Source organism: Zophobas morio, unplaced genomic scaffold (genome assembly GCF_036711695.1).
Source record: "Zophobas morio isolate AGI-343-1 ecotype UQ-CSIRO unplaced genomic scaffold, CSIRO_AGI_Zmor_V1 ptg000007l, whole genome shotgun sequence".
NCBI lineage: Eukaryota > Metazoa > Arthropoda > Insecta > Coleoptera > Tenebrionidae > Zophobas > Zophobas morio.
The window spans coordinates 6,331,558-6,350,572 of record NW_026972112.1 but is presented as its reverse complement, the minus strand read 5'-3'; the positions used below and the strand labels follow the sequence as shown (position 1 = coordinate 6,350,572).

General features: G+C 35.7%; 6 protein-coding genes across 13 annotated transcripts in view; all 6 read left to right on the top strand.

Moving 5' to 3' along the window:
* LOC135124378 (sushi, von Willebrand factor type A, EGF and pentraxin domain-containing protein 1) overlaps positions 1-4,550 on the top strand; it is a 142,115-nt gene extending 137,565 nt beyond the window's left edge. For 5 of the 6 annotated variants that reach the window (XM_064049410.1, XM_064049407.1, XM_064049408.1 and 2 more), the window contains 6 exons: positions 2,055-2,227; positions 2,280-2,861; positions 2,915-3,088; positions 3,234-3,413; positions 3,696-3,866; positions 3,915-4,550. In XM_064049410.1, coding sequence (XP_063905480.1) covers positions 2,055-2,227; positions 2,280-2,861; positions 2,915-3,088; positions 3,234-3,413; positions 3,696-3,866; positions 3,915-4,126 — 1,492 coding nt within the window. In that variant the 3' untranslated portion in view covers positions 4,127-4,550. The remainder of the gene's footprint in view (positions 1-2,054; positions 2,228-2,279; positions 2,862-2,914; positions 3,089-3,233; positions 3,414-3,695; positions 3,867-3,914) is intronic. The other variant, XM_064049406.1, reaches the window with a different exon arrangement.
* A 2,849-nt stretch (positions 4,551-7,399) lies between these two features.
* LOC135124049 (procathepsin L-like) lies at positions 7,400-8,619 on the top strand. Its single transcript, XM_064048908.1, has 3 exons — positions 7,400-7,563; positions 7,623-7,964; positions 8,020-8,619. The coding sequence occupies exons 1-3, from the start codon at positions 7,462-7,464 to the stop codon at positions 8,572-8,574; spliced, it is 999 nt and encodes a 332-aa protein (XP_063904978.1). The 5' UTR covers positions 7,400-7,461; the 3' UTR covers positions 8,575-8,619.
* Positions 8,620-9,090: 471 nt separating this feature from the next.
* Positions 9,091-10,322, top strand: LOC135124377 (procathepsin L-like). Its single transcript, XM_064049404.1, has 3 exons — positions 9,091-9,225; positions 9,278-9,628; positions 9,690-10,322. The coding sequence occupies exons 1-3, from the start codon at positions 9,127-9,129 to the stop codon at positions 10,242-10,244; spliced, it is 1,005 nt and encodes a 334-aa protein (XP_063905474.1). The 5' UTR covers positions 9,091-9,126; the 3' UTR covers positions 10,245-10,322.
* A 169-nt stretch (positions 10,323-10,491) lies between these two features.
* Positions 10,492-16,106, top strand: LOC135123903 (uncharacterized). Its single transcript, XM_064048762.1, has 7 exons — positions 10,492-10,607; positions 10,654-11,010; positions 11,067-11,615; positions 14,552-14,562; positions 14,891-15,014; positions 15,063-15,413; positions 15,466-16,106. The coding sequence occupies exons 1-7, from the start codon at positions 10,509-10,511 to the stop codon at positions 16,018-16,020; spliced, it is 2,046 nt and encodes a 681-aa protein (XP_063904832.1). The 5' UTR covers positions 10,492-10,508; the 3' UTR covers positions 16,021-16,106.
* Positions 12,945-15,013, top strand: LOC135124376 (procathepsin L-like). Of its 3 annotated transcripts, none has more exons than XR_010279780.1 (4): positions 12,945-13,056; positions 13,102-13,458; positions 13,522-14,656; positions 14,708-15,013. XR_010279780.1 is itself a non-coding variant. In XM_064049403.1 (4 exons), the coding sequence occupies exons 1-4, from the start codon at positions 12,955-12,957 to the stop codon at positions 13,964-13,966; spliced, it is 813 nt and encodes a 270-aa protein (XP_063905473.1). In that variant the 5' UTR covers positions 12,945-12,954; the 3' UTR covers positions 13,967-14,038. The 3 variants fall into 3 exon arrangements, 2 of the variants coding, with proteins under 2 accessions (XP_063905473.1, XP_063905472.1); XM_064049403.1 differs by lacking the exon at positions 14,708-15,013 and having other exon boundaries at positions 13,522-13,766; positions 13,858-14,038; XM_064049402.1 differs by having other exon boundaries at positions 13,522-15,013.
* Positions 16,107-16,659: 553 nt separating the features above from the next.
* LOC135124048 (procathepsin L-like) lies at positions 16,660-17,743 on the top strand. The gene is made up of 3 exons (XM_064048907.1): positions 16,660-16,740; positions 16,787-17,119; positions 17,171-17,743. The coding sequence occupies exons 1-3, from the start codon at positions 16,666-16,668 to the stop codon at positions 17,741-17,743; spliced, it is 981 nt and encodes a 326-aa protein (XP_063904977.1). The 5' UTR covers positions 16,660-16,665.
* The last annotated feature ends 1,272 nt before the right edge of the window (positions 17,744-19,015 follow it).

The following is a 19,015-nucleotide window of genomic DNA, read 5'->3' as shown; positions in this document are numbered from 1 at the left end:
CTGGAGATTGACAAGGTCCGGGAGACAGATTAGAAATATTTTCCATCCTAGAATTCCAATATTTTTCATTTAGGTAAAAATGGTAGGAATTTTTCGAAGCAACGAAGTCCAAAATAACTTCTGGTAGTCGACACAAGAAATTTTCAAATTTGTCGAAAATTGGTCCAAAATTTCGTAAGTGAGAAGAGAGTGTTGAAAATCTGAGCTTTTGGAAAAATTTCTCAAAAATCAACAAAAAAATTTGATATAGATTTCGACTTAGTCATTTGAAAAATATAATGTTTTTATGGTTCCAGAACAAGATTCTCGAAATATTCGGTATGAAATCCAAATGTTTTAAAAATTTGAAAAATTGGTATATTTCGAAATGGCCATTCTGGTTAAACGGTAGCAATTTTTCGAAGAAATCAAGCCAAAAATAACTTCTGGTGGTCGAAATCGGTAAAAGAAATCGTTGGGTAATTTTTGAAATTTGTCTAAAATAGGTCGAAAATTTTGTAAGTGGGAAGGAAGTGTTGAAAAATTGATCTTTTGGAAAATTTGACCAAAAATCAACAAAAAATTCTTAGACATAGACTTCGACGTGTTCATTTGAAAAATATGGTGCTCTTATGGTTTCGGAGTAAAAATTCCAAAAATTGGTATCTTTCAAAAGGACGCTTCAGGATAAATGGTAGCAATTTTTGCAGAAATGAAGCCAAAAATAAGTTCTGAAGGCCGAAATCTACAAAAAAGTCGCTTGAGGTCATTTTCAAAAGTGGGCGAAAACAGGTCCAAAATTTTATAAAATATTGAAAAATTGAACTTTTGGAAAAAACATTCCGAGAATGGTAGGAATTTCCGAAGAATATTATTCATTTTGTTCATTTCTGCTTTTAACTTTTCTTTTTGTTCTGTCATTATTATGTTTTACAATCTAGTGTCGACAGCCATAGAAGTTCCAGATACTTTTAGAAAAATTTCCTACCTTTTTATTTTCTTTGACTAGATTCAAAATCTTCGTCGTTTATAGCTGTAAACAGAAATTTCTTAAATTCTAATAAAGCTTTTTTCTCTTTTTCCTGAGGAATTTTCAAAAAACTGATTGAATAATCTCGTGAAATTTTTTTTTTCAACTGGATATTTAGCTAACTAGGTCCCGGAGACAGATTAGAACTATCTTCCATCTTAGAATTCTCATATTTTTTATACAAGTATTCTTGGAATTTTTCGAAGAAATGAAGTCAAAAATAATTTCTGGTGGTCGAAATCTGTAAGAGAAATCTTTAGGTAATTTTTGAAAATTGTCGAAAACAGGTCGAAAATTTCGTAAGTGGGGAAGAAGTGTTGAAAATTTGATATTTTCGAAAAATTGACTAAAAATCAACAAAAAATTCTTAGATATAGATTTCGACGTGTTCATTTGAAAAATATAGTGCTCTTATGGTTCCGGAGCAAAATTTTCGAAGTATTAGATATGGAATCCAAATATTTTAAAAGTTCTAAAAATTGGCATATTCCAAAAGGACGATTCTGAATAAATGGTACCAACTTCGCAGAAATAAAGCCAAAAATAGCTTCTGGAGGTCGAAATCTACAAAAAAAATCGCTTGAGTTCATTTACAAAAGTGGTCGAAAACAGGTCGAAATTTTTTTTAAATACCCCTATTAAATATTGAACTTTTAGAAATATTGTCTAAAAATTGAAAAACATTCTGGGAACAGTACGAATTTTCGAAGAACATTCTTCATTTTGTTCATTTCTACTTTTAACTTTTCTTTTTACTCTGTGTTTTGGAATCTAGTGTCAACGACCATAGATGTTCCAGATAGTTTTAGAAACATTTCCTACCTTCTTCTTTTTATGAACTAGATTCAAAATCTTCGTCGTCTATAGCTGCAAACAGAAATTTCTTAACTCTACTAATGCTTCTTTTCTATTTTTCCAAGAAAATTTGAAAGAAATAATGTCCGGGAGACAAATTAGAATCTTTTTCCACTCTTTAGTTGAAGTTGTAGATAGTTTGTTCCGGCAATACGACCTCCTTTTCTTACGTAAGTGTTGGTTTTCGTAGGGTTCAAGGCTCTCTCGTGTACAAAAATGGCGAACCAATAGTAGACGACGAAAACAACTTCCCCGACGGAACAGAAGTGACATTTAACTGCATCGAAACCATCATGGGCGAAAAAACCACATGGAAAATAGTCTGCGAGGATGGCAGTTGGATCGGAAGATCATTAAACTGCGGTACACAAACCACCATTCCACACCACTCACCCACTGACGAATTTTATTCCAGATACAGAAGAACTACTAGCCAACCAGATGATGAACAACAACAACACTTGCATCTTCAGAAACCAAGAACCTAGCGTGATTTCGTTCTACAACGACCAGCAAATACGGGAAGAGGTTGTAGAATTTCCTTCTGGAGCTTTGATTGTGAGCAGATGCGTCGATATCGGAAAGTATGCCATGACGGGTTCCAATAGGAGGAGATGTGTGGGTGGGGAGTGGGACGGAACAAAACCGGCTTGTTTTGGCCTAAACCAAGAGAACGACTACTCTATGGAAAAACCCCCGACTATATTGTTTAGGCATCAGCTGGGTCCTATTGCTCAGTCTAACGACGGAAAGTTGATCGTTTACCCTGGGACTATCTTGCATATGGAGTGTTTGTGGATTAGGAGATTCGGGAACCCGAAATGGACCGTTAGTCACGATTATAGAAAATATCCGGAAGGGTGGACCACAGATCCCGGTCGTGACTCCCAACTCGAATACAGACTGTCTATTTTCCACGCTTCTAAAGACGACTCCGGACTCTTCACTTGCGTCACCCCGGCCCGACACACCCACTCCGTGGAAATAGAAGTGAAAGGTAACCATTAAGCTATTTTTAAAATTTTTAAACCCATTTTGACCCGTCTTTAGCCGTGCACTGTCCCATCGTGCCCCAGCGTCGCGGCCTCACCGTCAACACCCAGAACACCAAAATGAACACCCATCTCAGGTTCTCGTGCATCAACGGCAACGCTTTGATCGGAGCCTCCGACATCTTCTGCCTTCCTTCCGGTAACTGGAGCGCCCCGTTTCCGGTCTGTGAGAGTGAGTATCGTCCATCCCCACCGTTCTAGTAGCACGTCCAAATTGACAACCATGTGAATTGGCAAAGAACCACTTGGCTTAGCTTGTGCACTAGCACTATTTTTGATTTGTTTTGAGTTTTTATTTACTTGCCCTGCATGTGTAGGTATCGAGTGCGGGGAGGTGGGAGGTGTATTGCCACCTCGCCTTCGTGTTCTGGTGGTTTCTAGAGAGGTTGGGGGCCGCGCTGTCTTTAGCTGCGAGCCCGGATTTGGGCTCAGGGGCCCCCAGGAAACCGTGTGTCAACCGAACGGAGATTGGGCCACACCGTTCCCGACGTGCGAAGGTTTGTTGGGCTGGCGGTAGACAGAATAGGAGTAGGTGTCTCATGGAAACGTACAAGGAGAGCAAAAACCGAGTTTGAAATAAAGTATTTATTAAAAGAAAAAAAAATTACGAAACTAAACTTGTTGTATTGAATCTCAAAAAGGTATTCCAAATTATCAACAAATGTTAATGACATAAATGAAAAAAAAAAGGTTAAAAAAATTGTTTTCTTGTTGTTTTACTTGTACGTTCCCCCTTGTCGCCCTTTTTGACACAATATTATGCAAGTCCCTTCGTTTAGAAGTTCAGTGCAACAATCCAGGGAACCCCGAAAACGGCTACATGCAGGGCAGCGGTCCCTTCAAGGCAGGAGACGTCGTTCAGTTTAATTGCAACCCGGACTTTATGATGGAAGGACAGCCGATTATTGCCTGTCAAGATAATTCGAGATGGTCCGGGAAATTACCCAAATGTGAGCTCGACATGGGTTTTAATCCCACGACTTTAGCGTTAATTCTAGGTGTCCAAGCTTGCTCGTACCCTGGAACCACAATCAGTGGTAAAATGTCGTCGGTTAAGTTCTACTACAAGATTGGGGAGAATATAACGTTCACGTGTGATGAGGGTCTGGGCCTGAAGGGCGCTGCGATGTTGAAGTGTTTGAAGAACGGGAAATGGTCTAACGCTATTCCGACATGTGTGGCCGATAACAGTACACAAGAAAGTGATTAAGGTGTGATTTTTGGCAAAGAAATTAAAATTAATGTGATATAGATAATATCATTGTTTGAATTTTGATTGTCAATTTTTATTAAAAATCGATGTATTTATTATGGGAAAGCATGAGGGTTCTTTTCTTTTGTGAAGACTTAAACATCAACTCTTGGCAACTGTTATCTCACCAGACATATCTGTTAAATGTACGTAAATTTTATATAGATTTAGAGGTTTTTATAATTGTAAGAGTTTAATACAGAGTTAGTTGTAAGGTCGGTGGTTAAAATGAGAGAAGTACCACGATTGTACGAAAGTATCCCCACTTATAACCTAATCATATTTTATTAGATAGTAGAAATAATCGAAACAACAATGGTAATAGGATACAATACTCAGTATAAACATTAATATACATGTAAACTAGAAGCTATAAAACGATCTGTCTTATTTTATAAAGTTGTAATACTTGAAACTTAAAAAATAAAATACTTTAATTCTGCTTAATTTCATTAATACCAAAATCCGCCTCAGTGTCTTAATTTTTGCCAAAAATGTAACAATGTGAAATATTCGTAAGGAACATTCCCGGAAAAAATTCACAAAATTCGGTCAAATTTTGTAAACAGCTGGATTAACCGAGATTCTCTAGCATTGTTAAAAATAATTTTGTAAATAAAACAAAACCTTGAACTTGAATTATTTCCCGGGATGAGTTGTTTGAGTTTTAAAAAATGATCCGAAAATATATATTTACAGAGTTCTGACGCAAGAGATTCGGCACCAAAGCACGATTATTTCAAAGATATGACATCACCAATTACAATTTTAGGAGCGATAAACGAAATAAAACTATACGAACATATGTGCTGATTACCTCGATTATGCCAATTAACATTCCCTTATGTATTGTTAATTAAAATTGGAACGCGTATCTACTGTCAGGTGCGGGATTATCTTCAGTAAACGTTTTAAATAAAACCAACAATTATATAGAGGCATTTGTACTATTTTTTTTTTTTTTTGATAAATAATAGTAAAAAAGTTAAAATCAAAAGAGAAATAAACTTAGAAAGTATGAACAAATAAATTGTGCAGCAAAATTAATATCAATACTCTTGTAATTATTAAGTTCAAATAAAATACAACATCTGGAATCGTTCATTCATATTTATCATGCGCTATTAACAACGATAGACAAAACATAGTTATTTTTACAGTAGTGTTTTGAAAATAAAACCGGCTAATGAGAAAATCTGGAAATAGTACTCGTCACTCCTCGTCAATGGAAGGTAAACAAATTAAAAAATGAAGCAGAGCACTTTTTATTCAGTTGGGGATAGCATCGTGTCGAAATCTGAAAATTAATTATAAAACTTTCCAAAAACGTTTTTTGAATATCACAAATTTAATAAAAACAAAGAAAAATCTGAAGGAAAGTAACTAGATGCAAATACACAACTTATTACAAGCGTGTGGCAAATTTAAATTATGGCAGTTAACAAGACAACAAAATTTTAATAAGCGGCGTTGTAGCACGAGCGGAGTTTGGGGCTCCAGGTCGTGGCTGTTCTTCCACCGCGACGGTGGTTCTATTCTATCGACAAGCAATGCCGCCCAGCATCCCTCTGTCACGAAGAAACGTGCCGCGCAACCCAGGCCGTTTTGTGTAGTTGGCGCGGCCGCCAGCTCGACAAGGAACCGCGCACTCCGCTTCCGCTATGTGTTTCTGTGTTATTTAACCTCAATTCCATTTGAATTTTCAATTTCTATAACTCTGACATTAAACTACAACTGTACAAGTGTTAAAGTACAGCAATAAACAACATTTAAATTCGCCATTCATTCTTGTGAAATTTGAAACAGCAAAGAATTCTTATTTGAGATTAAGATTCGACAGCAGACAATTTTATGATGGAACCATTAATCAACAAAATATTTATAAAACAAAAAAGCAAACTAATAATTGTCTAACTCAAAGGAATAAAATGCACGTTCCACATGATCCACCATGTTTTTAATTTGTTCAACGAGATTTTGCAATTCAAACATCTGCTAGGTTTAAACATACTCTTTCAACATGGTCTTTGCCAGAACAAAGAATTTACCCGACGTTAAATTATGCCACACTTTATTAACGATTCAAAACAAAGAATTTACGTTATGTTAAATTATGCCATTATCCAAGTGATTAGTGCCTTAAAACAATTAGCTTTGAGTGTTTATATCGTGGACTGTCTCCGTACCTCAGTCCACGATATTATGAATTCTACCGTACTTTCACGGTCCTTTTCCCATTATAACGTTAGGTTTATTTTAACTGCCGTAAATGAACTATTAGCAACCTTGTGTTATAATGTAATACTTAAGTATAAGCATCCAGAAACCTAATTCATAATTTGGCAAAGAAAGAATAATTTCTGACTAAATGAATTTCATGAAATCTCCTAGCAATGCTCTATCTGAACGAATCTAATGTCTGTTAAATTGTGTTAGAACCAGTAACGATTAAAATCCTAACATGAACTGTGAATTTACAAACAATGAAACAATTTTATTCCACATTTTAGCGTCGGTTGAAAATTCACTCATTTCCGCTTGGAAAAGCGCAAGAATTAGCTACGCGTATTGGGGAAAACTCTGCAGTACTGCAATCCCTTTTATTAACTACCAAACCAACTAAACTTAACCTAGCTTCCTTACAGTGACGCATCTAGCCACCAAATCAACTTCTACCAACCCTCTCAACAGAAAATTCCCTAGGAGAGCTACCGACTACCCAAAAAGACTGAACGTGCACATGGTTGCCTATGCATAACGATTTTCTTGATTTTCAAATTCGGTCACCACAATATCATTGAAGTAATTTTAAACTAATAAAATAAATTAAAAACGGGAAATATTGTGGTTTTAAGTAGGTTATATCGAAATTATTGTTAGGAGATTACTTAAACCGGTTAATTAAATATCAAGTGTACCTACTCTCTTTGAACTAGTTTACCATATATGTCAAAGGGATAATTTTTCGCAGTTATCTAATTCGAGAGCTTAACACATTAATTGTTGAACAGGAAACCTCGAATGTGACAAGCTTTATCTAAATGAATTTATTCCAACTGATTAATTGCATTTCGTTTTTACAAGTAGATGACAATAATCTGCCGCAATATGAAAATTAATTAACTTAACAGTAATAGCATTTGTTGTTTCAGAAACATAACTCTTTGAAAAATTTAGTGTGATGGAAGTAACATGTTACCAACCAAAAAAAACAAAAAATGATGAGTTATTCTGATTGCTATTTGCTTTAGGTAAGTTTTAGCAGAAAAACATCAGGAAATAATTTTTCAAAAATGACAAAACTCCAAAGCAAAATTTTCCTAACGTTTGTATTATTCCCACTGCATTTGACTTTGTCCCAAAGGAACATGTTAGAGAAGTGGGAAGAGTTTAAGGTAGGTTTGCTTCCACTCTAATGGTACTACATAGTAATGGTACAACGTTTGTTTAATAGAAATTACATGGGAAACTGTTTACAAACCAAGAAGAAGAATACATCAGAAGACACATATTCCAAAAAAAGGTGCGAAAAATTGAGAAACATAACGACAGATATAGAAGAGGTCTAGAAACGTACGAAATCGGTTTAAATCAGTTTAGTGACTACACGGCAGAAGAAATCTCGATTAAATTACATAGCATGGAAAATCAAACACTGCAGCATGAAAACTTTCTAAAGAAACAACAAATAGATTTCTCCATCGCACTACCTCTAGAATTTGACTGGCGGACAAAGGGAATGGTCACACCAGTAAAGGACCAAGGTGTTTGTGGATCTTGTTGGGCTTTTTCCACAGTAAGTTGAATTTAAACACACCCAGAAACCCATATATTGTTTTCTTCCAACACAGACCGGTGCAATCGAATCCCACTACCTGATTTACAAAAATTCAGTTGTGATTTTGAGCGAACAACAACTGCTAGATTGTGTCCCAGAAGCTGAAGGTTGTAGTGGTGGATGGATGTCAGACGCTTTTAAATATGTTGCCAAGAATCACGGTATTAATCACTACCACGACTATCCTTACGAAGGCTTGAAGAAAACTTGTCGCTATAATGCTACTAAACCAAAAATTGTTATCTGGGGATTCGAGTATTTGAGTCAACCTGACGAAGACATGTTGAAGAGGATGTTGGTTGTGAGGGGTCCCGTTTCTGTTGCGATTGACGGAACTGGAAACTTTCCAGACTACACCAACGGAATCTACTATAACCCTACTTGTTCAAGAGATACGTTCTCGCATGCTGGGGTTATTGTCGGCTATGGTAGCGAAAATGGGCAAGATTTTTGGTTGTTGAAGAACTCTTGGGGCTCAGAATGGGGGTTAGATGGGTATATAAAAATCGCTCGTAATCGCGGGAACCACTGCGGTATAGCTAGTAAAGCGAGTTATCCAGTTTTCTAGAAGCTTTTGTCAAGATTTTGCTGTTATGTGTTAAATGTCAAATCAGTCAATCAAATATATAATATATAAAAATAAGGAAGAATTCTCTCTAGTTTGTAAATAATATTGTGTCATCGCCTCATTTTAGTGACTACAGAGTCTGATAACCTGAAACATATATCCTAGTTTATTTAAGAAAGCCTGCACTATATTTGTCAAGATAATTTCATTGTAATTTATTTCACTTGCAGCAAAAATAAGGTAATGTTTGGTCATAACAAAAAGCGTCCTAAATTAGTGTCAACATAACCTGACAGGTGTGATTTGAAAAAAAGATGAGATGTGTCAGTCATGCGGTAGTACCACCTGTAAAACTAGTGTCACAACCAGCTCTAATTCGTTTTATTTATATAATTATTATTAAATTACTTAATTAGGTAATATTTGAATTCTTACATTTTTGTACAAAAAAAAAAAAACAGCTATCTCATACAAATACGGATGTCCTAGTTGAAAATCACTATAAATAAGAGTTACATTTTCTTCTAGCAAAGTTTTAGCAAAACCTTCACGATGAACTTCAACATACTCTTGGTACTTTTGCTACACATCTTCGCATCTCTTGCTGAAGTTAACCAGACCACACTGACACAAAAATGGACCGCATTTAAGGTACTTTGTCTCTAGTTTTGTATTTAACTTCAATTTTTAACCAATTCTTTAGCAATCGTATAAAATGCGTTCCTTCCATCCGAAAGAGGAAAATATCAGAAGAACCATTTTCCAAAAGAGACTGCAGAAAATTGAAGAACATAACGAAAGATATAGGAAGGGTTTAGAAACGTATCAGATGGCGGTCAATCGATTTGCCACTTTTACAGACAAGGAACTGCTTGCTTACACCGGTGGTCTAAAATTGTCTTCAAAAAACCTTACTTCTGAGTCTTACATTTTGGCGAATTTTTCCAAAGTTGCAAAAGTGAGCTTGCCGTCGTCTGTGGACTGGCGAGAACTGGGTAAAGTGACACCGGTGAAAGATCAAGGGGCATGTGGGTCTTGTTGGGCGTTTTCAGTCGTAAGTTTTCCGACTCTTCTAATTCCTGGTATTTACTTAATATGTTTATCTTGTCATACAGATCGGAGCGATCGAAGCTCACTATAGCATTAGTTACGATTTGAACGTCAGTTTAAGTGAGCAGCAATTACTGGACTGTGCAAGAGAGTGTGATGGATGTTGGGGTGGTTATTTGGATGCAGCTTACGACTATATTATAAACAGCGGAGGCGTTAGTTATGATTCTGATTATCCTTATCAAGCTATTGACCATTGTTGTCAATACGTTGATGAGTTTAAGCCAAAAGTGGCTATTCAAAATTATAGCTATTTGTGGCCGTACGAACAAGTGCTACAGTACTATGTGGCCACGCATGGTCCAGTTTCTGTGGCTATTGACGTTGAGGATGATTTCGTCTACTATAGTGGTGGCGTTTACTACAATGAGTGGTGTTCCGATTATTGGTTAAACCATGCCGTTGTTGTTGTTGGGTATGGGACTGAAAATGGTCAGGATTATTGGTTGGTGAAGAATTCGTGGGGGTCGGACTGGGGAGTAGATGGGTATATAAAGATGGCCAGAAATAGGGACAATAATTGCGGCATAGCCAGTAGCGCACTAGTTCCAGTACTATAGAGGACAAATAACAGACCACTTATATTAATCTCAGTTTGTATCCAAGTTTGTACTTTAATAAAGATTTTTTGTCATAAAGTGTTAGTTCATTTTATATTCAGTTATAAAATACACAAGTACAATATTCTCTAATCTAAAGATTAAACATTGTTTTTTTGCACAAAAATACAGCTATCTTATACAAATACGGATGTCCTAGTTGACAATCGCTTTAAATAAGTATTGCATCTCCTTATGCATCATAGTCTTAATAAAACCTGCACAATGAACTTCAACATACTCTTCGTACTGCTTTTACACGTCTTTGCAACCCACGGTGAACTTAACCAGACCACACTAACAAAGAAATGGGCGGCGTTCAAGGTATTTTGACTTTTATTTTTGGCTTTAATTTAAAAAAAGTCCTTAGCAAACATACAACATGCACTCCTTCCATCCAAAAGAAGAAAATTTGAGAAAATCTATTTTTGAAAAGAGAGTCGAGAAAATCGAAGATCATAACGAAAGATACATGAAAGGTTTAGAAACGTACGAGATGGCCGTCAATCGGTTTGCTGCTTTTACAGAAGAGGAAATGCTTCATTACACCGGTGGTCCCAAAGTGTCTCCAAAAAACCGTACTTCTGGTTCCTACATTTTGGTAAATTTTTCCAGTCTACTCGCACCAAGAGCGAACGCACCGTCATCTGTGGACTGGCGAGAATTAGATAAAGTATCACCGGTAAAATATCAAGGAGAGTGCAACTCTGGATGGGCGTTTTCAGTTGTAAGTTTATTATTAAAATCGCCAGTTGTTGTGTTTATGTTTATGTTGTTATCCAGACTGGGGCGATCGAAGCTCACTATAGAATTAAATATGGTTCAAAAGTCCGTTTGAGTGAGCAGCAGCTGGTAGATTGTGCACCCGAGTGGAATGGATGCTGGGGTGCTGATATGGACACGGCATACGAGTATATTAAAAACATTGGAGGCATTAATTACAGCTGTGACTACCCTTATCAAGCTATTGATAGTCGTTGTCGATACAGTGGGCGAAAACCAAAAGTGACTATTAGAAATTATGGTTATTTGTGGCCTCAAGAAAAAGTGTTACAACACTATGTGGGAACATATGGTCCAGTTTCTGTGAAAATTCACGCTCAGAAGGACTTTGTCTACTACAGTGACGGAGTTTACTATAGTGAGAAGTGTTCCAATTTTTTGCTAAACCATGCCGTTCTTGTTGTTGGATATGGCACTGAAAATGGTGAAGATTATTGGTTGGTGAAGAATTCATGGGGATCGCGCTGGGGAGCAGATGGTTATGCAAAGATGGCGAGAAATAGGGACAATAATTGTGGAATAGCCAGTAACGCATTCGTTCCAATACTATAGAGCACTCTAGAAATTTTGAGATAAAACAAAAATAAAATTTATTAAAAAAAAATTCACGTTCAAAGATCTTCTAAAACTATTTTTTAAATCGCACTAGTATGTTCTGTTAATAAGTGAATGAGCACCTTTGACCTTTGACATTGCGGCATGCGAAGTTCTAGTACTACTTTTCAGAAACTTTCAATTCTAGATCAAATAACTACCTCACTATTGTGTCTAAATTAAAAATAATGCTAAAAATAAGAACCATATTTTTTATTTTCTACAGTTAAATCGACTGGTAGACAAATATTGCATCAACACTTCATTGTGGTGACGATATTTGATAAACTGAAACTATATTCTAGTTTGTATAATAAAAATTTGCATTATATTTGTTAAGATAATTTAATTTTAAGTAATACTTAGTCGTTGCAAGAGACTTAAAAAATAAAAAAAGGGACAATTACTCATTCCACCTAGTTAAAGAATACACAATCACATTATTCTGTAATTTAAACTATATTTCGTATTACGTGTACTTTAAAAATACGTATATAAAGAAAAAAACGGCAAGATATAAGCCCCGCCCAGCCTCTCTATCTCAATTGTGATGATTTTTTTTATTCGTCACGAGCCGAGAGGCGGAACTTATTGTAAAAGATGTCTCTACAAGAAATTACCACGGGAAACATGTTTTCATACCTTGTTGTTGAAAGGAAACTAAACATACATATATTAAGAAAGAAAAAGTAAAAAATTAAGCCCCACCCACCCACCCCAATCTCGATTGTGACGAATTTTTCATTAGCTGTCAGACCGAGGGGTGGAGCTTAATTGCAAAGTCTATATTTCTGTACAAAAATTTACAACTTTAAGCATGTTTAAAATTTCTTGTTGTGAAAAGAAGAATACGTATAGCAAAAAAAGGCAAAATATAATGCATAGTCCAGTTTCTGTGGCTATTGACGTTGAGGATGGGACTGAAAATGGTCAGGATTATTGGTTGGTGAAGTAGCGCACTAGTTCCGGTACTATAGACCAATTTGTATCAAAGTTTGTATTTTAATAAAGATTTTTTGTCATAATGTATTATTTTATTTAATCAAAGCCTGCACTATATTTGTCAAGACGTCAAGAGTGTTTCATTTTAAGTAACATTTGGCCGCTTCTGAAGATTCAAAAATCGACCCAGTTATGGAATCCACTAGTACAATATACTCTAATCTAAACATTAAACATTGTTTTTTGCACAAAAATACAGCTATCTTATACAAATACGGATGTCCTAGTTGACGATCGCTTAAAATAAGTATTGCATCTCCGTATGTATCAGAGTCTTGACAAAACCCGTACAATGAATTTCAACATAGTACTCTTCGTACTGTTTCTACACATCTTCGCCACTTGCGCTGAGTTTAACAAGACCACACTATTAAAAAAATGGGCAGCGTTCAAGGTATTTTTATTTTTATTTTTGGCTTCAATTTAAAAAGTTTTTTAGCAATCGTACAAGATGCACTTCCTCGCTCCAAAAGAAGAAAATATGAGGAAGGCTCTTTTTGAGAAGACACTGCAGAAAGTCGAAGAACATAACGAAAGGTACAAGAAAGGTTTAGAAACGTACGCGATGGTCGTCAATCGGTTTGCTGCTCTTACAGAAAAGGAAATGCTGGCTTACACCGGCGGTCCTAAAGTGTCATCAGAAAACCTTCCTTCTGGTTCCTACATTTTAGGAAATTTTTCCAGTCTGCTTGTACCAAGAACGATGATACCGTCATCTATGGACTGGCGAGACTTGGATAAAATAACACCAGTGAAGGATCAAGGAAGTTGTGGTTCTTGCTGGGCTTTTGCAGCTGTAAGTTTATTGAAGTGAAATCTCTAAATTTCTTGTGTTATTTATATCTATGGTGTTGTGCAGATTGGGGCAATAGAAGCTCACTATAAAATTAAGTATGGTTCAACAGCAATTTTAAGTGAACAGCAACTAGTAGACTGTGACCAAAAGTCTCATGGATGTTCGGGTGGTAGTAAAACTAAAGCGTACAAGTATATTATTCAAAATGGAGGCGTTAATTATGCTTCGCACTATCCTTATCACGCTTTTCAAAATTCCATTTGTTGGTACAGACGATGTGAACCAAAAGTGACTATAAAAAATTATATGTATGTAAGCCCTAATGAAGAAGCTCTTAAATACTATGTGGCCATGTATGGTCCAGTTTCTGTTAGTATTGATGTCCTTCGTGATTTTCAGTACTACAGTGGTGGAGTTTACTACAACGAGAAGTGTTCTACTTCACACACAAATCATGGAGTCGTGGTTGTTGGATATGGCACTGAAAATGGTCACGACTATTGGGTAGTGAAGAATTCGTGGGGATCGGACTGGGGACTAAATGGTTATATAAAAATGGCCAGAAACAGAAATAATAATTGTGCAATAGCTAGTTACGCATACCTTCCAATTCTGTAGGGTTCAGAAAAAATAATCTCACTTCGTATTCCAACTTTTTATTTGTTTAGTTTTTTTGAATACAGTTTATTTTGGTCGCATGAGTTCTTTGAACGAACTGGCAATACAAAAATTATCTAAAAACCGATTTAATCTCTGTTTCTCAACGATCCCTGCTATGCATAAAAATTTTATGACTTTTATAAAGTTTATGACAAAATTTTACTGTACAATTGTGTTACTATTAGAAAATAATAAAACAGTTGCCACATGTTCACTGAATTTAACTGAATATTTTAATTGCCTGTAGTAAATATTTCGCCACACTGTAGCTGTTTGTTGATTTTTATGTTAAACTATATTTTCCTACTGTGTTAATAATAGTTAATTTAGAATGTCCTGTAAAATTAGGTTACTTAGTTACGCCCTTTTTACGTACATTCAAACAATCACAAATATTTAAAAAGTAATTTTAGATCCACAAAATTCTTCGTAGAAACTTAACAAGTAAATAAGTAATAAATTAATTAAACACGAATGGAAACAATTAAAGAATTAACTATTATGTTACGGAAGTACGAAACTAAAATTATCTTTTCACGTATTCCAAACATTTTTCAAATGTTATAACATCATTAATTATCTTTTCTAGGAAAGCGTTAAATTCCACAAATAATAATAGTATGCCGTTGTTTAAACGTTTAAACGAGATTAAAACTCTCATCATAACACTAATCCAAAATCTCGGAATTATTTTATAAAGACAAATAAACAAACAAAAATCATCACAAATGCCTTGTCGCAAAACAGTATAAAAAGAAACGATTTTCTGAAGAGTGTATCAAAAACCACCAACAACAGCCAAAATGAAGATCCTTATAGTTCTACTTGTGATTTTCTACACATCCCATGCCATTTTACCCAGATCTGCGGTTAACGAAAAATGGGACAAGTTTAAGGTAAGTGTCCAAAAAAGTAAAAATTATTAACAAAAAACATTTTTAAAGCAATCCAACACAAGACGTTTCGGCAACGCTCGAGAGGAACGCTTCAGAAAAACAATTTTCCATAAGAAGATCCAAGAAATAGAAAATCACAACGAACGGTACAGAAAGGGTTTAGAAACCTACGAAATGGGCGTCAACCAATTTACCGATTACACAGAAGAAGAACTGATGGCGTACACCCACGGGTTGCAGGTACCTTTGGAAGAACCAGAGCCTCTGATTCGAATTCCAGCTAATGGGTCTGTTTCCTCAAGAGCAGCGCTACCGGCGTCTTTCGACTGGCGTAACAGTGGCATGGTAACGCCCGTCAAAAACCAAGGAAGTTGTGGTTCCTGCTGGGCGTTTTCAACAGTTAGTACTTCTAGTACTAGTACATACAAAGAAAATTAAAAATTTGTTCCAGACCGGTGCACTCGAATCCCATTACAAAATTCGGTATGGTTCTACGGTTACTTTGAGCGAACAGCAACTGGTGGATTGTGTTCCGGAAGCTGGTGGTTGTGGTGGAGGATGGATGGCAGATGCTTACATGTATATTGCAAGAAATGGAGGAATTAACTACGATCGGGATTATCCCTATCAAGGGTTAGATTCCTATTGTCGGTATAACTCTGGTAGATCGAAAGTCAGTATCAGAGGGTATGCTTACTTGACCGGACCTAATGAAGACATGGTTAAGGATATGGTTGTAACTCAAGGACCGGTTTCTGTCGCTATAGATGCTAATGGTCCTTTTGCTAGTTATAGTGGTGGTGTTTACTACAACCCTTCATGTACCACGACTACGTTCACACACGCGGTTGTTATTGTTGGTTATGGTAACGAAAATGGGCAAGATTATTGGTTGGTGAAGAATTCATGGGGTCCTAATTGGGGGCTGGGAGGCTACATTAAGATGGCACGGAATCGTAACAACAATTGTGGGATTGCCAGCTATGCTAGTTATCCTGTTTTTTGAATTAACACATGGTACAAAATTATGTAAACTAAAACTAAAACATGTATTATTAATCATTGAATAAGAATAAAACAAAAACGGCCGAATCGACTACTTTGTTGTTTTGCCCATCTTCTATGATCTCTGATGATACATAAAAACGACGAAGTTTGAAAGGAATGAAATGTACCCAAAAAAGGGTTCAAATATTGTAAACATAGTGGAACACTCAAAAAGAAACTAGTTTAAACTGATGAAGTACAACACTCAGGGTTAATAATAATAGGTATATCTGTTTTTCGTGTTGTTAGGAGCCTCAAGTATTTAACGATAGGTAGTGTCATGGTATGAAACGGAAATGGCACCTTAATATACGTGACCTGCAAAAAATGTTTGCCGTTAAATAATAATAAGTACGTTTCATCTTATCAAGAGCCTTAAATAACTGTAGATTGTTATTTCAGAAATCTCTAATATTCATCTGATTGTAGCAACAAATGAGTGCAGACAGCCTCCAATCGAAGTAAATCATCTAAGTACAATCTCTGATCTCCTTTAATAGCACGTAATTAACTATAAATTATCTGTAGAAAATCTTTGTTGCTTTATAAGACTATCAATACAATAAAACATTTATTATTACTGAACACCTGACGTTTATCGAAAATGAAACTGTTTCTCTTGTGTCTACTCACAGTGGTCCCACCCTTACTGGCTTCAGAAGAGTGGAATGTTTTCAAAGTAAGTCCAAACATTTTGTCTTCATTTATCTAATAGTTTATGATAGAAAACTTACAACAAATCGTATGCAAACGCCTGGGAAGAAAATTTCCGGAAACAGATATTTCTGGAAAAGTTGAAACTAGTCGAAGGACAGAACAGAAAATTTGAAAAAGGACTTTCTTCTTTCTCGGCAGCAATCAATCGGTTTGCTGAGTTGTCAAGAGAAGAAGTTTTTAAAACTAAATCAGATAGCGAAGTTGAGGAAAAACCATCTGCTAGACCATTGAGACCTTTACCTAGGGAAGATGTACCCGAGAGCATCGACTGGAGAGACTATGGCGTAGTAACACCCGTTGCAGATCAGTTCTATTGTCAATCATGCTGGGCTTTTGCTGTTGTAAGTGGTTTAATTTTTGGTTGTATATCCAACTTTCAAATTTTTATTTAGGTCGCTACTGTAGAGGCTCACATGGGAATTTATCGACAACAGAACGTCAGCTTGAGTCAGCAAAATTTGATAGACTGTGTCGACCTCAACTTTGACTGTGACCAATATTTAGACAGATACATGGTCGACAAGACCTACCAATACGTAATTGATAACCATGGAATTGATACTGTTGACTCATACCTGTACGAATATGTCGTAGGAGAATGTCGGTTCAGTTCTGAAAACGTTGGGGCTACAATTGTGGGTTATGGTAACATTACAGAAGGCGACGAGGAAGAACTAAAAACTGTTGTCGGTACTATTGGACCAGTTACTGTTGTTATTACTACCGATATAGATTGGGAACTTTATCAAAGCGGTATTTATTACAGTGAAGATTGTATGAATACCACTGAACTTTTTAACCATGTGGTGGTAGTTGTCGGGTATGGAAATGCAAACGGCCAAGATTATTGGATTGTTAAGAATTCTTGGGGAACTTGGTTTGGGGAGGATGGCTACATTAGAATGGCTAGGAATAGAGACAACCTCTGTGGGATTGCGTCCATTGCTCGTTATCCAATTATGTAGATGAATTACTAATTAAAAAAATAAAAAGTTATTGTACTTGATGTTTTAAATAGCCAATAGTGAAACGTTTCGCCTTATCGGAAGCCTAAAATAACTAAAGATAAGTATTGATATTTCAAATCTATAATATTCATCGAATTCTTTTGCCAACAATATGCGAGTATTGGCAGCTTTCAATCAAAGTCAGTCGTCTGCAGTCTCTGATCTGTACTAATACGACAAGTTATATCGAAAAAGCATTTATTATTTACTGAACGACTGACGTTTATAGAAAATGAAACTGTTCTTGTTGTGTTTTCTTATACTTATACCGGCCTTACTAGGTTCAGAAGAATGGGATTCTTTTAAAGTAAGTCCAAATCCTTTGTCCCCAAATATCTCATAGTTTAAATTAAAGAAAACTTACAACAAATCCTATGCAACCCTTAGAAAAGAGAATTTCCGCAAACAAATATTTCTAGAAAGATTGAAGATAGATGAAGTACAGAACCAGAAGTTTGAGAAAGGACTTTCTTCATTCTCGGTGACAATCAATCAATTTGCTGATTTGACAAAAGACGAAATCTTTAAGACTAACCAGATGGTTCACAAGGTGATGGTCATGATTATTGGATGGTAAATAATTCGTGGGGATCGGACTGGGGAATAGATGGTTATATTAAAATGGCCAGAAATAGAAATAATAATTGCGCAATAGCTAGTTACGCATACCTTCCAAGTCTATAGAGTTCAGAAAAAGTAATCTCACTTCGTATTCCAACTTTCTATTTATTTAGTTTTTTCAATACAGTTGAATTTTGTCATATGCTTTTATTACTGCATAGAAACGACGTTGAATTATGTTATGTTCTCAAGTTTCAGCAATTCTGAGTTCTTTGAACGAACTGGTAATACAAAAATGATCCAAATACCGATTTAATCTCATACAAATTTTATGACTTTTATGAAGTTTATGATAAAACTTTACTGCACGATTGTATTACTATCAAAAAATAATAAAACAGTTACCACCTGCTTACTGAAGTTATTTAATTTAAGTTAACTAAATATTGTAATTGCAGCTACATATATTGTCCATAGCAAATATTTCGTCACAGTGTAGCTGTTTCTGGATTTTTATCTTAAACTATATTTTCCTATTATGCTGTGGTTTTAATATAAATTTATTTTTTTCCAAAATTGTACTGGAAACAAAATAATAGTTAACTTTGAATGTTCTGTGAACCACACTTCACCCACTTGCCGGACAGGTGCCCTTACCACTAGACCACG

Excerpts from the sequence above, each read along its gene's own strand:
- LOC135124048 (XM_064048907.1), top strand. The coding sequence starts at position 16,666 with ATGAAACTGTTTCTCTTGTGTCTACTCACAGTGGTCCCACCCTTACTG. Across the intron at positions 16,741-16,786 it reads AAGAGTGGAATGTTTTCAAA|AAAACTTACAACAAATCGTA; the intron begins GTAAGTCCAAAC and ends AGTTTATGATAG. Across the intron at positions 17,120-17,170 it reads CATGCTGGGCTTTTGCTGTT|GTCGCTACTGTAGAGGCTCA; the intron begins GTAAGTGGTTTA and ends ATTTTTATTTAG.
- LOC135124376 (XM_064049402.1), top strand. The coding sequence starts at position 12,955 with ATGAATTTCAACATAGTACTCTTCGTACTGTTTCTACACATCTTCGCC. Across the intron at positions 13,057-13,101 it reads AAAAATGGGCAGCGTTCAAG|CAATCGTACAAGATGCACTT; the intron begins GTATTTTTATTT and ends AAAGTTTTTTAG. Across the intron at positions 13,459-13,521 it reads CTTGCTGGGCTTTTGCAGCT|ATTGGGGCAATAGAAGCTCA; the intron begins GTAAGTTTATTG and ends GGTGTTGTGCAG.
- LOC135124049 (XM_064048908.1), top strand. The coding sequence starts at position 7,462 with ATGACAAAACTCCAAAGCAAAATTTTCCTAACGTTTGTATTATTCCCA. Across the intron at positions 7,564-7,622 it reads AGAAGTGGGAAGAGTTTAAG|AAATTACATGGGAAACTGTT; the intron begins GTAGGTTTGCTT and ends TTTGTTTAATAG. Across the intron at positions 7,965-8,019 it reads CTTGTTGGGCTTTTTCCACA|ACCGGTGCAATCGAATCCCA; the intron begins GTAAGTTGAATT and ends CTTCCAACACAG.
- LOC135124377 (XM_064049404.1), top strand. The coding sequence starts at position 9,127 with ATGAACTTCAACATACTCTTGGTACTTTTGCTACACATCTTCGCATCT. Across the intron at positions 9,226-9,277 it reads AAAAATGGACCGCATTTAAG|CAATCGTATAAAATGCGTTC; the intron begins GTACTTTGTCTC and ends CCAATTCTTTAG. Across the intron at positions 9,629-9,689 it reads CTTGTTGGGCGTTTTCAGTC|ATCGGAGCGATCGAAGCTCA; the intron begins GTAAGTTTTCCG and ends CTTGTCATACAG.
- LOC135123903 (XM_064048762.1), top strand. The coding sequence starts at position 10,509 with ATGAACTTCAACATACTCTTCGTACTGCTTTTACACGTCTTTGCAACC. Across the intron at positions 10,608-10,653 it reads AGAAATGGGCGGCGTTCAAG|CAAACATACAACATGCACTC; the intron begins GTATTTTGACTT and ends AAAAGTCCTTAG. Across the intron at positions 11,011-11,066 it reads CTGGATGGGCGTTTTCAGTT|ACTGGGGCGATCGAAGCTCA; the intron begins GTAAGTTTATTA and ends GTTGTTATCCAG.